At 45.0% G+C, this 16082-nt stretch overlaps 1 protein-coding gene across 1 annotated transcript in view; it reads left to right on the forward strand.

Moving 5' to 3' along the window:
* SLC9A5 (solute carrier family 9 member A5) overlaps positions 1–16082 on the forward strand; it is a 161045-nt gene that overhangs the window by 110921 nt on the left and 34042 nt on the right. The window contains exons 11-13 of the mRNA XM_077451806.1: positions 1916–2004; positions 2643–2769; positions 4577–4741. Coding sequence (XP_077307932.1) covers positions 1916–2004; positions 2643–2769; positions 4577–4741 — 381 coding nt within the window. The remainder of the gene's footprint in view (positions 1–1915; positions 2005–2642; positions 2770–4576; positions 4742–16082) is intronic.

The following is a 16082-nucleotide window of genomic DNA, read 5'->3' on the forward strand; positions in this document are numbered from 1 at the left end:
ATGGAACTGGCCATGGAAGCTTATCCCGTTATGCCTGGGGAACAGGGCCCAAGCAGTACGCAGCAGAGCGGAGCTGATAAACCTCCCACACACTCTGAGAAGGTAAGCCCGCTGCCCCCGCAGATCCCCTGGAAGAAAGAGAGGACTGTCCCTAGATAGACATCCCCACACTGATACAGGGTACAAAGGGCTAGGAGGAACCGTCCCTAAAACAAATTATGGAGGCTATTTTCACCTGCCAAATCACTCTCACTGAGCACATAGATGGGATGAGGGCAGAAATGTCCTTTTTGAAGAAGGATGTACAAAACATCAGGGAGAGAGCCTCAGAAGCTGAGCAAAGAATTTGTGACATGGAAGATGTGATGCGCCCTATGGAGGATAAGGTACTACACATGCACAGAGAAGTTAATGCCCACGCTGACAAGTTGGAGTACGTGGAAGACAGACAGAGGAGAAACAATATCCGATTTGTCAGTTTCCCTGAAAAACATTGTGACCACTGGTCCTCTAATCATTGTGGTCACTGGTCCACTAATCATTGTGGCCACTGGTCCTCTAATCATTGTGGCCACTGGTCCTCTAATCATTGTGGTCACTGGTCCACTAATCATTGTGGCCACTGGTCCTCTAATCATTGTGACCACTGGTCCTCTAATCATTGTGGTCACTGGTCCACTAATCATTGTGGTCACTGGTCCACTAATCATTGTGGCCACTGGTCCTCTAATCATTGTGGCCACTGGTCCTCTAATCATTGTGGTCACTGGTCCACTAATCATTGTGGCCACTGGTCCTCTAATCATTGTGGCCACTGGTCCTCTAATCATTGTGGTCACTGGTCTACTAATAATTCTGGTCACTGGTCTCCTAATAATTGTGGTCACTGGTCCTCTAATCATTGTGGTCACTGGTCTACTAATAATTGTGGTCACTGGTCTCCTAATAATTGTGATCACTGGTCTCCTAATAATTGTGGTCACTGGTCTCCTAATCATTGTGGCCACTGGTCTTCTAATCATTGTGGTCGCTGGTCCACTAATCATTGTGGCCACTGGTCCTCTAATCATTGTGTTCACTGGTCTGCTTATCATTGTGGTCACTGGTCTACTAAAAATTCTGGTCACTGGTCTCCTAATAATTGTGGTCACTGGTCCTCTAATCATTGTGGCCACTGGTCTTCTAATCATCGTGGTCACTGGTCCACTAATCATTGTGGCCACTGGTCCTCTAATCATTGTGGTCACTGGTCTGCTACTCATTGTGGTCACTGGCCTACTAATTGTGGTCACTAGTCTCCTAACAATTGTGGTCACTGGTCTCCTAACAATTGCGGTCTCTGATCTCCTAACAATTGTGGTCACTGGTCTCCTAACAATTTGCGGTCTCTCGTCCTCTAATCATTGCAGTCTCTGATCCTCTAATCATTGCGGTCTCTGGTCCTCTAATCATTGCGGTCTCTGGTCCTCTAATCATTGTGGTCACTGGTCCACTAATCATTGTGGTCACTGATCCACTAATCATTACGGTCACTGGTCCACTAATCATTGTGGCTTCTGGTCCCCTAATCATTGTGGCCACTGGTCCCCTAATCATTGTGGCCACTGGTCCCCTAATCATTGTGGCCACTGGTCCCCTAATCATTGTGGCCACTGGTCCTCTAATCATTGTGGTCACTGGTCTACTAATCATTGTGGTCACTGGTCCACTAATCATTGTGGCCACTGGTCCTCTAATCATTGTGGTCACTGGTCTACTAATCATTGTGGTCACTGGTCCACAAAAGATGGAACTTGATATTTACAATGTCACAAAAAAGGGGGGGGGCAATGATGTACAGCGAGCAGAACAAGGCTAAGGCTGTGGAGCCATCCACATGTCCTCACACTTCTAATTCTAGTCTCTTTTCTTGTAGGGTGGTCACATACTGTCCCCTGACAGGCTTTCTCTGCCATCAATGCCAAGCCGTGCCTCCATGTCTGAGACCTCCGTGACCAACCTCCTGTAAGTTGGAACTCTATTTTATCGGGGTGCGGTGTATTTTGGAAGGTTTATAACCCACGTTTTTATTGCCTTTTCTTTGCTTGAGAGATCCACTCTCTTTTTGCCCTGCTGATCATTGTCCCTGGGATTGAAAGTAATGGAAAATGGAACATTTTGATTTGCCACAAGAACAGGAATAGAAGGAAACTTTCCCAGAGCCTACTAAGCATAGAAAACATACAAAAATAATCCATAACCAAAAGGTCAAAGCAATTGGTAGATGGAGACAAATAGGCAGCTGAATTGGTTTGCTCAATGCTTCCTGTAAAACTTGACCTTGCCCTCTCCTAGGCTTCCCTACTGAGCCACTAATATGGCACTCAATCACACAGACCAATAAGGTGGTTAGAGGGGTGGGGCCAAGCTTGACCTTAGAGGAAAAGTCAATATTGGAAAACAAACAACGGCTTCCTATATGTCTGAATCAGGTGGTCCTTTTTATCTGTGGTTTGCACTGAGGAGAAACCTCTGCACCGCTTTAATTGACCGTTTTTAAGCCAGGCTTAACGTTTGTGTGTAGGTTGGTTACATCCATTGTTTTTATTCTGCCATCAGTACTCTTCTTTTTTGTTGACTTCTTTCTGCTTCTTGCCCCTCAGCAGAGAGAATGGAAGCAAGGCATGTCTGGACCTGCAGGCCATAGACACAGTGCGCAGTGGGCGGGACAGGGAGGACGCCGTCATGCACCATGTGCTGAGGGGGGGCCTCTACAAGCCACGGCGCATGGTAAGACCCTACTAAATGGAATCTACTGTCCTTTAAAGAGATACTTCCACGTTCATAGAACAATCTAAAGGACCTGCGGAGCAGCACAGTTCCTGCACTTGTATTGAATGGCAAGGGTTGGTGGGGTGTGCCTGAGGGTCTGTTGTTGCTGACTGTTGGAGGATCTAATGTTGCAGGGGGGGATATTGAGTGCTGCAGGGGGTCTGTTTTTGCTGGGAGGGTCTTATATTGCTGGGAGGGTCTTATGTTGCTGGGAGGGATCTATTGTTGAGGGAGGGGTCTATTATTGCTGACTTCTGGATGGTGCTGGCTATTGGGAGATCTGTTGTTGCTGGTGGGGGTCTATTGTTGCTGGGGTAGATCTGTTGTTACTGGGGGGGGTATTTTTTTGATTGTTTTGCAGGTAGGGTTGCCACCTTTTTTTCCAAGCCAAACCCGAACACTTTAGCGGTCTGAGACACCTTTGGGTGCCCCAAGGAGAGTAGTAGTAATGTGGTGTGCATAGCGTGCCACAGCAAACAGTGGGTGTGGCCAAATTGCTCTTATCATCAGCCTGCCCCCCCATTGATGCCAAGCCTGCCGCCCACAGCTCCTGGGCGGCAGCAGGTTTGTGTGTGACTATCTTGGTTACTTGGGGAGCTATAGCCCGGTCTAAATCCCGGACCCATGATGATTCAAAACCCAGACAGGTGGCAACCCTAGTTGCGGGGGGGGGGGGGTAGGGTAGCCACCTGTCCAAGATTAATCTGGACAGACCAGGTTTTAAGTCATGTGTCTGGGTTTCAGCCTGCCTGAAACCCAGACACATAATTCAGACCAGGCTGTGGCTCCCCAAGTAACCGAGTCACACACAATTCTGTTGCCCTCCAGGAGCTGTGGGCTGCTTTCTGGGGCCAGGTTTGGCATCACTAAGGGTGGGGAGATGATGTCAGCAAGAGCAATTTGGGCACACCCACAGTGCGTGCTCTGTGCGCCACATTACTGCTCTCTTTGGGGCACCCAAATGTGTCCCAGGTCCTATAGTGTTTACTGCAAAAAAAAATTGCCCTGTGCCACAAATGTGTTCGGGTTTGGCCTGATCAAAAAGTGGCAACCCTAGGGGGGGTCTGCTGTTGTTGAGGGTGCCTATTGTTACTGGCTGCAGGGAATCTATTTTATTGGTTTCTTGTTATCATTAACAAGTTCCATACAAATTACTCACAAATCCATCACAAAATGAATGGTTCTGTATTCTGTAAAAGGGGCAGTACTGGCAGGTGGGCATGGGGTGGCACCAAGAGAATGTGCATGGAGGTGGGTAGGGGGCAGAGACAAGGGGGCATTCAGAAAGGGGAAGTACTTACACCTATCCTCTGATAAATTCTCAGATTAGATAGTCAGTCTAATTCTTAGATTGGGTAGTCAACCTACCCCCTGAGGAGGCCTAATGGTGGGCAAGTTGACACACATTGCACAGGCCAATGTTCACTATCAGGAAACAGGTCCAGGTCTAGCATGTAGACAGGAAGTGGCTAAAAAAAAGGTGAAAATTGTGTTTAAAAATAAATGGTAGCTGCTTATGATATTCTAGCAAACTAAACGTCAACCAGTTATGGATTTTATCTTCAATGTAGATATCTGTCATTGGTCTCAATGCACAAAAACTTAAACGCCAGCCTTAGGCGCTCTGTGTTCAGCTATGTGATTGTCATTTTTTTAAATTTCTTTGGACTCAACCGGAAATAATGGTCAAGTTTTTTGAAAATAAGGATGCTTATACCAGTGTGTTAGCTTTGTGAATTGAGCTCATTGTCTGAACCTCTTGCAGTGCAAGTCAAGCTACAGTCGCCATTTTATGACGCAGGATGAGCAGGAGCGCCAGGAGAAGGAGGTCTTCCAGCAAAACATGAAGCGGAGGCTGGAGTCGTTCAAATCTACCAAACACAACACCTGCGTGTCCAAGTCCCGGGTCAAAAAAGATGGCCGCAAGAAGGTATGGAAGCTTCTGAAAGAAGAGCTGACCTTATGAATGACCCATCCCGTTCTTTCTCTCATTTTCTTAACTAAGATAACCTATCAAGACATAGGCTCCCGTTGCTGACCTCTCTTTCTGAAAGGGCTGGGTGCCTGGCTGTGATGCTGATCCACTGGCTTCGATACTTTTGTGCAAATAAGGACCTCCGATTGTTCTCTGATCTCTTAAGCCCCGTACACACGAGAGGACTAATGTCCGACAGACATCCGAAGGAGTTCTGCCGGAGTTCCGACAGAGTTCTGACGGACTTTTCGACTGAGCGGACTTGGCCACACACAATCACACCAAACTCCGACGGATTCGAACGTGATGACGTACGACTGGACTCGAATAAGGAAGTTCATAGCCAGTAGCCAATAGCTGCCCTAGCGTCGGTTTTAGTCCATCGGAATAGCATACACACGAGCAAATTTTTCGGAGGAACTGGGTTCGGCGGAGTTCCGTCGGAAAAATTTGAAGCATGTTCCATTTTCTAAAGTCCGTCAGACTTTTGCGAATCAAAAGTCTGTTGCAGCCCTCACACGATCGAATAGTCTGACGGAATCATTCCGTCGGACTTTGGATGTTGAAAAGTCCGCTCGTGTGTACGGGGCTTTACTTTTTCCAAGTCGGAGAATCAAAAGGTATTTAAAGCCAATATGGCAGCATAACAGCCAAGCAACCAGCACTTTCAGAAGGTCAGCAGTCGCAGACCCCATAAAGAAGAGGCACCCACTAAAAAAATGATGTTTTATAATCAGCGGCGTCCCTCTCAATGTGGTGCCAGGGACACATGCATCCCCTGCCCCCCCCCTCCCCTTCAGTTTCAGCCCTGATGCTGCCCCACCTGTCTAGGTTTGACGGGTAGGCACGCGCTCCTCTCAGTGTGGCTCCTGGGGCATACAGTATACCCCCTCCGCTCCCTACTTTCGACCCTGTTTATAGTTGCCTTTCTGGCCCCATGGTGCAAGAATTCTTGTCTTTCTATTTATTTATTTTTTTTTATATGTTTATTGGTGCTTTCAGACAAAAGAAAAGGAAAAACGTATCACAATTAAACACGATCGATAACTATTGTCTCTCATATTCAGACATACTATACCAATACAATGAAGTTACGTGGAGGGCACGGATGTTACGTGGAGGGCACCAAAAATAGCATACAGTATATAGCACAGGATAAAAGTCATACAAAAATGTTAAAGTGATTGTAAAGCTTTGTTTTTTATTTATTTTTTTAATAACAAACATGTCATACTTGCCTCCACTGTGCTTTTGCTGACATATAATGCACATACATCTTGACGGAGGGGGGGCGCAGTTTGGTATGTTCGCCCTGGGCTCTAGAAGACCTCGTCCCGGTCCTGTTAGGGGTGTTGTAGAGTTGAACAGTGCTGTGATGCTGTTTCTTGGCTGTGTTCACAAATGTCTAACGCAGATCACTTCCCTGCTGCAGCCTGGCACTTTGTTTGAAAGATCACTGGGAAGAGGAGTCTGAGGAAATGCCCGCAGCATGGTGATGACATCATCACAGCCTAGACAATGTCACAGGACTGGAGATCCAGGGTGGCTGCTTAACGGTAAAAGGTGGAACCTTTTTGAAAATGATCATCTTGTTGCTCTATACCAGGGTTTCCCAACTTGGGGTTCCTCCTGAGGTTGCTAGGGGTTCCTTGAGCAGTGATTAGTTTCTTACTCTCAGATAAGTTCCCACTGACACCATTGATCTTTTTTGCTATCCATAAAGGGGTAATTCTTCCCAATGACCACAACTGTAAGGAGCATTTTTCCTCAACTAGGGTTCCTCCAGAGGTTGCTAAGGGGGTCCCTGAGCAATGTGCAGTTTCTGCCTATCAGATAAGTTCCTGCTGACACTATTAATCTTAGTGGTTGTAAACCCATTACAACCACTTTGACCTACAGGTAAGCCTAGATTTAAGGCGCACTGAGCGCGCCGCTGTCAACAGCGATATGCCGCGAGTGGCAGCTCCCATGTATATGCGCGGGAGAGACCCACCGAGAAGATGGATGCCCTGGACTACAGGGGACAGCGGTGACATCGCTGGCTCCTGTGTCTGGTAAGTGACACATAATGGACTACTATGCGATGCATAGTAGTCCATTATGCTTTACCTTTGCAGGGAATCAAAGAGGAAGTAAACTCATCAGGGTTTACTTCCTCTTTAATCTTTTTCACCATCTGTAATGTGGTTATTCTTTCCAATGACCACAAGTGTAAGGGGCATTCTTCCTTAACCAAGGTTCCATGGAACGTCTGCAGCAGACTGATGACATCATTTCAGCCTAGGCAGTGCCACAGGACTGGAGCTCCAGGATGGCTTTTAAACAATAAAAGGTGGAGCTTTTTTGAAAATGATTATCTTGTTGCTCTATATCATATGAATCACTATATAAATTGTGTATAATATACACGTGCTATATAAGGCGCTATATAAATCGCGTATTAGAATAATAATAATATATCAGGGTTTTTCACAAATAGGGTTCCTCCAGAGGTTGCAATGGGTTCCTTGAGCAATAAGAGTTTTCTGACTCTCAGATATGTTCCCACTGACACCATTGATCTTTTTTGCTTTCCGTAAAGGGATAATTCTTCTCAATGACCACACGTGTAAGGAGCATTTTTCCTCAACTAGGGTTCCTCCAGAGGTTGCTAGGGGGTTCCTGAGCAATGAGCACTTTCTGCCTATCAGGTATGTTCCCACCGACACCATTGATCTTTTTCACCATCTGTAAGGTGGTGATTCTTCCCAATGACCACAGGTGTAAGGGACATTCTACCTCCACCATGGTTCAATAGAAAGCCTGCAGCAGACTGATGACATCATCTCAGCCTAGGCACTGTCAAGGGACTGGAGCTCCATGATGGCTTTTTAACAATAAAAGGTGAAGCATTTTTAAAAGTGATCATCTTGTTGCTCCCTATCAGGGTTTCTCAACTAGGGTTCCTCCAGAGGTTGCTAGAGGTTCCTTGGGCAATGAGAAATTTCTGACTGCCAGATATTTTCTCACTGGCACCGTTTATCTTTTTTACTACTAGTAAAAGGGTAATTCTTCCCAATGACCACAAGTGTAAGGAACATTCTTCCTCAACTAGGATCCCTTCTAGAAGTTGGTAGGGGTTCCTCAAGCAATTTCTGACTCTCAGATAAGTTCTCATTAACACCATTGATCTTTTTGCTATCTGTAAGGGGGTAATTCTTCCCAATGGCCACAAGTGTAAGGACCATTCTTCCTCAACTAGGATCCCACTAGAGGTTGCTAGGGGTTCCTTGAGCAATTTCTGACTGTCATATTTTCTCACTGACACCATTTATGTTTTTTACTACTAGTAAAGGGGTAATTCTTCCCAATGACCACAAGTGTAAGGAACATTCTTCCTCAACTAGGGTCCGTTCTAGAGGTTGCTAGGGGTTCCTCAATAAATTTCTGACTCTCAGATAAGTTCTCACTAACACCATTGATCTTTTTGCTATCTGTAAGGGGGTAATTCTTCCCAATGGCCACAAGTCTAAGCCCCTGTACACACGGTCGGAGATTTCGACAACCAAATCCGTCCGATTTTGTCCATCGGATCTTGTCCGAAACTGTTGCATACACACGGTCTGACTAAGTTGTCGAAAAATCCGATCATTCAGAACGTGATGACGTAATTTAGTTACGATGGGACTACGTTCAGGCTAGTAGCCAATAGCTTTGATGTAGGAATTTGATCTGAGCATGCGTGGCACTTGGTCCGATCAAAATTCTCTACACATGATCAGAGTATATCCGATCGGCCCAGTTGGTCGGGAAATATTTCCAACAAGTTGGAAAATTGGGTCTGACGGATATTCCGACGGAATCAGTCCAATGCATACCACACACAGTCGGATTATCCGACAACACGGTCCGATAGGACACATTCCGACGGATTCTCCGACCGTGTGTACAAGGGCTTAGGAGCATTCCTTCCCAACCAAGGTTCCACAGAACCCTAGGGTTCCTCCAGAGGTTGCTAAGGGGTCCTTGAGCAATGCGCAATTTCACCCTCTCAGTGAAGTTCCCATTGACGCCATTGACCTTTTTAGCTATCTGAGAGGGGGGTAAATAATCCCAATGACCACAAGTGTGAGGAGCATTCTTCCCACTGACCGTCACAGTAATGTATTATGAGTTGTAGAAACAGTCATTTTTATCAGGGGTTCCCTGAGACCGGAAAGTTATTTTAGGGGTTCCTCTGTGTTGAAATGGTCTAGAAAGGTTGCCCTATATTGTGACATGCCAAGAATGTCTTTTGCAGTTACTACAGGTCCTCTTTACTGATTGGCCTTATGCTAATCCAATTCCCTGAACTGATAATACTACTTTTCTTATTTTCAGTTGTGTGAATGATATAATTGGATGCCGAGTGTTGGTACATTCCGTCTTATAAAGGGCTTTAATGTATTTTGGCAGAAGGACGCATAATGCTGTACGAATGCCGTTTCCAAGACGACCTTCTGGATAGCGGAGACGTCTCCGATGTATTTATTTACAAGGTTGTCCTATTTACGTAATTGTTCCATACTAAGCCCTGCCGCTCGGTTTGTTAGCAAACGGTAATTCAATCCACAGATGGTTATCGAGTCGGATTCATGTCAACATTTTTATCCACTTCTCAGTGAGTAACTGAAAGGAAAACCTCAGGGTAACCAGCAAAATGGAATCTTTAGGACAAGCCAAGAGCTACACATAACTGGATAGTATTTAATTTGCCTTCATTGCAGATCATTTCAATTTACATCCTCTAATGTTTAACCGTCTGCTGGCTGTGCTCTGTGATCTTCCACTAAAATAAAATGAGCTCATGACAAAAAAAATAAAAATAATTATAGGTTACAGTTAGTGAAAACGTAATGAAAAAAAAAAGATCAGTACATCCAGAGATATAGGCAGCTAAAGTTATATGAGGATCTTGTCTTTTCCCCGCCTCCTGAGCCTTGCTATTGGTCAGTGAGGCAACCCATCACAATAAAAGACCAATCAAGAGGCAGAAGACTTGGGGTTAGAGATGTGCGCGACAGAAAACGTCCTTTGTCTCAGATTCATTTTATTTTGTTATATTTGTTATATTAGATCGATTTGTTTCGTATAGCCAGATTTGTTTTGTATATTCGTTGTTCTGAATCGATTTTGTATTTTCGGAAATTATTGCGGAAGGTTGGCTATATGTGTTTTAACATGTTTGGTATTTCGGGAGATAACTTATGCACTCCGAGTCTTCCCTGCTAGTCCAACCCATAAAAATAAATGGAATGAGCTGATTGGACAATATCTACTGGAGTTGTGTGCATCCAAAAGTATCCAATGGAACAAATCTAATGCCGGCCATACACGGTTCGAATTTCGAAAGAATCTTCTTTTGAAAATCGTATATAAGAATTTTCGTATGAATTTCGCAACATTAGGGGGCTGCAGCAACAGGCGATTTTCGTGCGGAAATAAAATTTGAGGAATCAGACATGTTGGAAATTTTTTGAAAAACAAACGATTTTCTAACCAATGATGGGAGAATCGTAGGGAGGAATGTAATAAGAAAAGAAAATTTACGGAGATAAAAGAAAATTTACGGAGAGAAAAGTAGATTCCCGGCCAAGAAAATTATTTTCTGTAACAAAATGAGGTGAAATTGAAGGCTTGGTCGGCCGAATTTTCAAAAATCAATGGTGGCATCATCGGACCACAAAAAAAACAAATTTTCTGATTTTGAAAAGAAAATTTGTTCGAAATTCGACCATGTATGGCCTTCATTAGACTAATTCAGAGATTCTGATGGATTCTGATGGATCCACCCTCCATCCAACCCAAACACAATAAGTAGGAATCATCTTATTTTACTTTTATACCTTACTGTATTCCAGGGGTGGCCCGTGCATTGTGGGCACTGCCCCCCCCCCAACACCTCAACCGCCCTCCCTTTCCACTATCCATGTGCCCGGCCCCTTTCAGGACACCGGGCATATAAATTCCTGTGTCGGGGGGTGTGTTTTTTGAAACACCTGATTAGAGCCAGAGGCTATAATAGGCTTCAAAATAGGGTGGGCACTCTCCCCCCCCCCCCGATCCCACCCAATTGTGTGACCATAGCAAATACATTTTCGCTATTTTCACGCTACAGTTGCTCCCCACCAATCAGCAGGCAGGTCAGTGAGACCGGTTTCCCAATTGGCCAAAGCGGCAGGCGATCCTATTGGATGCCTAGCGCTGTGGAAGAGGAGACACGCTGAAACCGGACCCACCGCTGCCCGCAGCATAGTAAGTGGCTGCCCCTGGTGCAGGCGCATCAGCGCCGCCCAGAGGGGGGTTAGTGCTGGTTGTTTGCCGCCCCCACCAGAAGAAAAGCACACCAGCCGCCACTGCTGTATTCATTGCAGTATGTTTCCATTTCATATGTAGTGCATTTTTTATAATAATGAAAAATGTTAATGCAAAAAGAATTGGCTGATCAGGGGCGGACTGACTATTTGGGCACTCAGGCACTGCCCCGAGGGCCCCATGCCACTAAGGGGCCCCATCAGGGTTGCCAGCCTCAATAAAACCAGGGACAGTATGTAAAAATCTGTGTTTTTTTTTAAATCCCAAGATTATAGCTGCCCCGCCTCTCCAGTACCTTTTCAGTGTGTGTATGTGTATTCTGTGTGTGTATATTGTGTGTCTGTGTGTGTATACTGTATGTGTGTGTGTGTGTGTGTGTGTGTATCCTGGATCCTTCATTATGTCTTTACATTATTTTTCGGATTCTTCCAACATTAACAAAAAGGCCCAAATGATCGCATGTCATCTGATTGAATGTAATTGAATTTGTTGTTTTGTTGTGTTATTTTTAGGGCTGTTACTGATTAAAATTTTTGTGTTCGATTAATCGATTTTTTTTTAATCGATTTATTGACTAATTTTGATTAATTAAAGCACATACAGATCCAACTACTTTTAGATGATCTCCTTGCATTGCAACTCTGCATTAGTCAGTGGTAAATGTGGTATACACTATGTACAATCACCCAACACTAGTTTCCACAATCCATGACTTAACTTCACAGTTCACACAAATACGTTTTAAATTCAAACTGTAGCACTGACGTAAGTAATTTTTTTTTTTTTCACAGCAGCGTGACAATCCCTCCACCTAATCACTCTCACCTTATGGCATGGACCCCTGTGCAAACAGGTGGTCATGCAAGCGGGTATCAAAAGGGTTAACACAGACCATAAACTTCTCTCAAGTCTCCTTAGATCTCAGCAAGGATGCCAAGTCATGGGTAGAAATACAAGATCTAAGTGCTCACCGCTTAATTATAAGATTTAATTTTTGTGCTCAAACACAAACTACTCACATAAAGATAAAAACACAGCATGTAAAGCCGACAATCGTATTAGTTCTGTAGGGCAGCAGCGGGTGACGTCATGCGTAGCTCCTCCCCCGTACGTGTTATGTTCAATCAGAACTTCAATGTCACCGGACTCCTCCCCCTTCCCTTCATTAGACGGAGGCACTTGGGGAAGGGGGGAGGAGTCCAGTGACGTTGATGTCTGTGACATCACCGGATCTCCGACGGAACTCCCTGAAGATATGGAAGCCGGCGGAGAGGTGAGTACCGATCAAAAGAATTTTGATCAATCAAAAAAATTAATTGATTAATCAAAGAATTAATCTTTAATTTCCACAACCCTAGTTATTTTGGATTCGTTTAAATTAATTACTATTGTGATTGGGAGATTTGAATACATTAGAATCTCCGAATAACAAAAATTTCATCCAAAACGAATCGCACGTGTCTACTTGAGGTCAAGGGTGGCTTTTATAGGTAAAATTGTGATTTACTTGTAACTTTAGCTGTCATTATTTAGTGATCCGCTCATGGTTTTGACGTGGTTTTCACCAGTGGCAGACAGTCAACAAAAGGAATTATTGGACCACCAGCATTCAATTAATGCCCAAGTACAACCATTAAATTGTCTGGGTTTGTGACAAGCCTATATAATCAGAAGACAGGTCCTTGAGACCCATCTTACTATAACTGCAGTATTCCTTCCCTCTATTTGTTGCCAACACCTTACCCTACAGAGAACACGAGGGGAGATTTACTAAAAGTAGAGCACTCAGAATCTGGTGCAGCTCTGAATGGCAGCCAATCAGCCACAGGGCTTAACTGTAAGGAGCAGTGAGCTATATACACACGGCCCAAGGCTGATCAGGAAGGCCCTCTGAGTGAGTACTGATGACCCCAGGAGACAGGAGCAAGAGACTGAGTAGGGAAGATGGCTTACCAAAATGTACTGTGTGCTGCTTTTACATGCGAGTGCTGCAGTTTGTCCACTATATGTAATTTACTAAATGCTGTCCCTGGATAGTAAGGCCGCGTACACACGGGCGGATTGTCTGCCCAACTAAGTTCGTCAGACAATCCGACGGACAGTCCGTCCAACATTTGAATGAACGGACTTGACCACACACGATGAGCAGACAGTCCGCTGAAAGCGTGCGCGATGACGTGTACAGCACGTATGACGGGACTAGAAATACGACGTCCAATACACTGCAATGCAACCTTCGGCCGTGTAAATCCTTTCTGAGCATAGTCCGTCCAACTTGCCTACACACGAGCGGACTGTCCGCTGAAACCAAGTTTGGACGGACAAAACCAAGTTTGGAGGACAAAATTACGGAAATTCCGAAAGACTAAGTCCGTCAGATTGTCCGCTGAAAAAGTCCACTGAAGCCCACACACGAGCGGATTGTCCGCTGAAACACAGTTCAGCGGACTAAGTTGGGCAGACAATCCGCCCGTGTGTACGCGGCCTTAGTCTCCGTGATGTCAGTTCCGGCAAAGCTGGTGACGTCATCGCTACTGGCCAGATGTGGGCAGCTTCTCGCATTGAGCTACGGCTTGTCACCAGCCCCCATTGGTCGTGGTCTATTGTGGTCACATACATCGGCCGATCAGCTTCTCTCAATTGCTGGGTAGTCACCATCCAGTCCAGCTGCCCTTACCATCGCAGCAACCCGCCATCCATCCAGACACCTTCCGGACCGCTCTCAGTGGAGCACTCATGAAGGTTAGCTGATGTTAACAAACACCTCTGGCATTTGTTTGATCAAGCGTATCCTTTTTCATCCAATAAATGACAAGCTTTTAAATGACTATGGTGTGGCTCACATAATTATTGGTTCTTTCACCAATTATAAGGCCTTCTTGAGAGAAATGTTGGGGATCTAAGCGCTCCTAGGAATTCTTGCTGCTTTTTATGTCTCTGTGATATGACTGTAATGCCATCATAAAGTAACATCAGTAAAGTGCAGCAATCCTAATGTGTGTAGACATTCCTTCCTTGAGATATAAGGGTCTATGGCCGGGAATGTTGTGAGGGGGCCTCTGGCAAGGAAATGGGCACAAGATGGCAGAGGGTCAAAATCTCAAGCAGGAAGGTTGTTGTTCTGGTAGGAGGAGTAGGGAGGGTTTTTGTGCTTGTGGCGCCATTGCACAGATAATCCCATTCTTCTTATGCCGTGTACACACGGACGGACTTTTCGATAGGAAAGGTCAGACGGAATGAATACATCGGACAATTCGACTGTGTGTGGGCTTCATCTGACTTTTGCTGTCGAAAAATCAGACGGACATTAGATTTAGAACATGTTTCAGATCTTTCCGATGGACTCAAGTCCGGTCGAAAAATCTGCTCGTCTGTATGCTAGTCCGAAGGATGAAAACCGAAGTTAGGGCAGCTATTGGCTACTGGCTATGACCATCCTTATTCTAGTCTGGTTGTAAGTCATCACGGTCAAATCCGTCGGACTTTGGTGTGATTGTGTGTAGACAAGTCTGTTTCGGCAGAACTCTGTCAGAACTCCGACGAAAAGTCCTTCGGAGTTCAGTCCGATGAAAAGTCCGGCCGTGTGGACACGGCATTACAAGTCTCTTCTTAGCAAGCCGAGCTTCTAAACTTTTTGCTGGTTCCATAGAATGGACAGTTCCATAGCGCAGTGAGCAGACATTTTATGCTGTAAAAACTCAGAGTTTCCATTATTTCATAAAATGTTGCTCTTTTTTTCCTATTCCATGCCTCATTCATTGGCAGAAGCGCTGCCAAGATAACCCTGTTACATCGGCAAATGATCGCTGGGCCTGGCTAAAATGCAAACCTCGAAAGAGAGACTGCGATGGATTTGTTTCATGGAAGATCCGAGTCATTTTCTCAGCTCTGGTTCATTTCTTTAGTTGTATGTTTTGCCAATGCATAATGCAGTTTTGTGCTTTGGTCAAGTCTCGCTTGGGTTTGCCAGCCAGACGTGTGCCTGTCATCATGAGGACCATTGATTGGGGGCCAACTTGCATCTGTTTCCAAATACAGAAATTTTATCCACAAAGAGAAAATGGACTGGTATGTACAATGTTTAAGCCGTCCACAAACAGAAATAAGAATGTTAAAAAACAGTAAATGGAATACTTGATCTTGTCCTTATTGCCCAAATATAACCAATGAAGTTAAAAAACATCCCACACTGATCATGCATGCATATGATCAGTGTAGTCTGACAGTGGGGAAGTCTCCCCACTGTCAGAATACAAAGACAAAGTGGGGAGGATTGCCCCATCTGCATCAAGTGTGTGGATAGAAGAGTTAAGTCATTTTTTTGCATTCAACCAGTTGGTTAAACACAAAAAAAATAACTCATCTATGGCCAACCTAAGTCTACGGGTAGAGGAACAAGCTGTAATACTTATCTTATTCCTCGCACCAGCAGGCTTCCACCATGCTGTGCAACCAGTCAGCAAAAGCCTCTACTTTTTGGCGCTCCAGCTAGGGGTCTCACTCTGATGTAATCATGTACCAATGGTCTTGCATTTGCCCAGAGGGTTGTAAAGAAGAGATGAGGCCTGACGCCTGCCAGAGTGAGGATTTAGGTAAATATTATTGCTTATTCCTATACCCCTAGACTTAAGGGGCACTCTGGAGGTTGCACTCTGATGCAACCAAGTACAATGCAGGACCAGAAGCCTTGCAATGTGAGGATGCTAAGCACCCTCTCTGGATTGTAAGTGCCTGAAGCCTGCTATAGCGAGGAACAAAGTTAGTAATATAGCTTATTCCCCTACCCCCAGACTTGTGGTTCTAAAGGCTGAAGTTTTTTTTTTTTACCTTCATACATTCTATGCATGAAGGTAAAAAACTTTCTGTGTGCAGAGGCCCCACCCCAGCCACCCTAATAGTTACCTGAGCCCCCTCTGATCCTGCAATGAGCACGAGAGCCTCGGCTGTATGGGGACTCTCCCTC

Source organism: Lithobates pipiens, unplaced genomic scaffold (assembly GCF_037356315.1).
Source record: "Lithobates pipiens isolate NorthernLeopardFrog02 unplaced genomic scaffold, aLitPip1_a1.2 Scaffold_10, whole genome shotgun sequence".
In the NCBI taxonomy this organism is placed as follows: domain Eukaryota; kingdom Metazoa; phylum Chordata; class Amphibia; order Anura; family Ranidae; genus Lithobates; species Lithobates pipiens.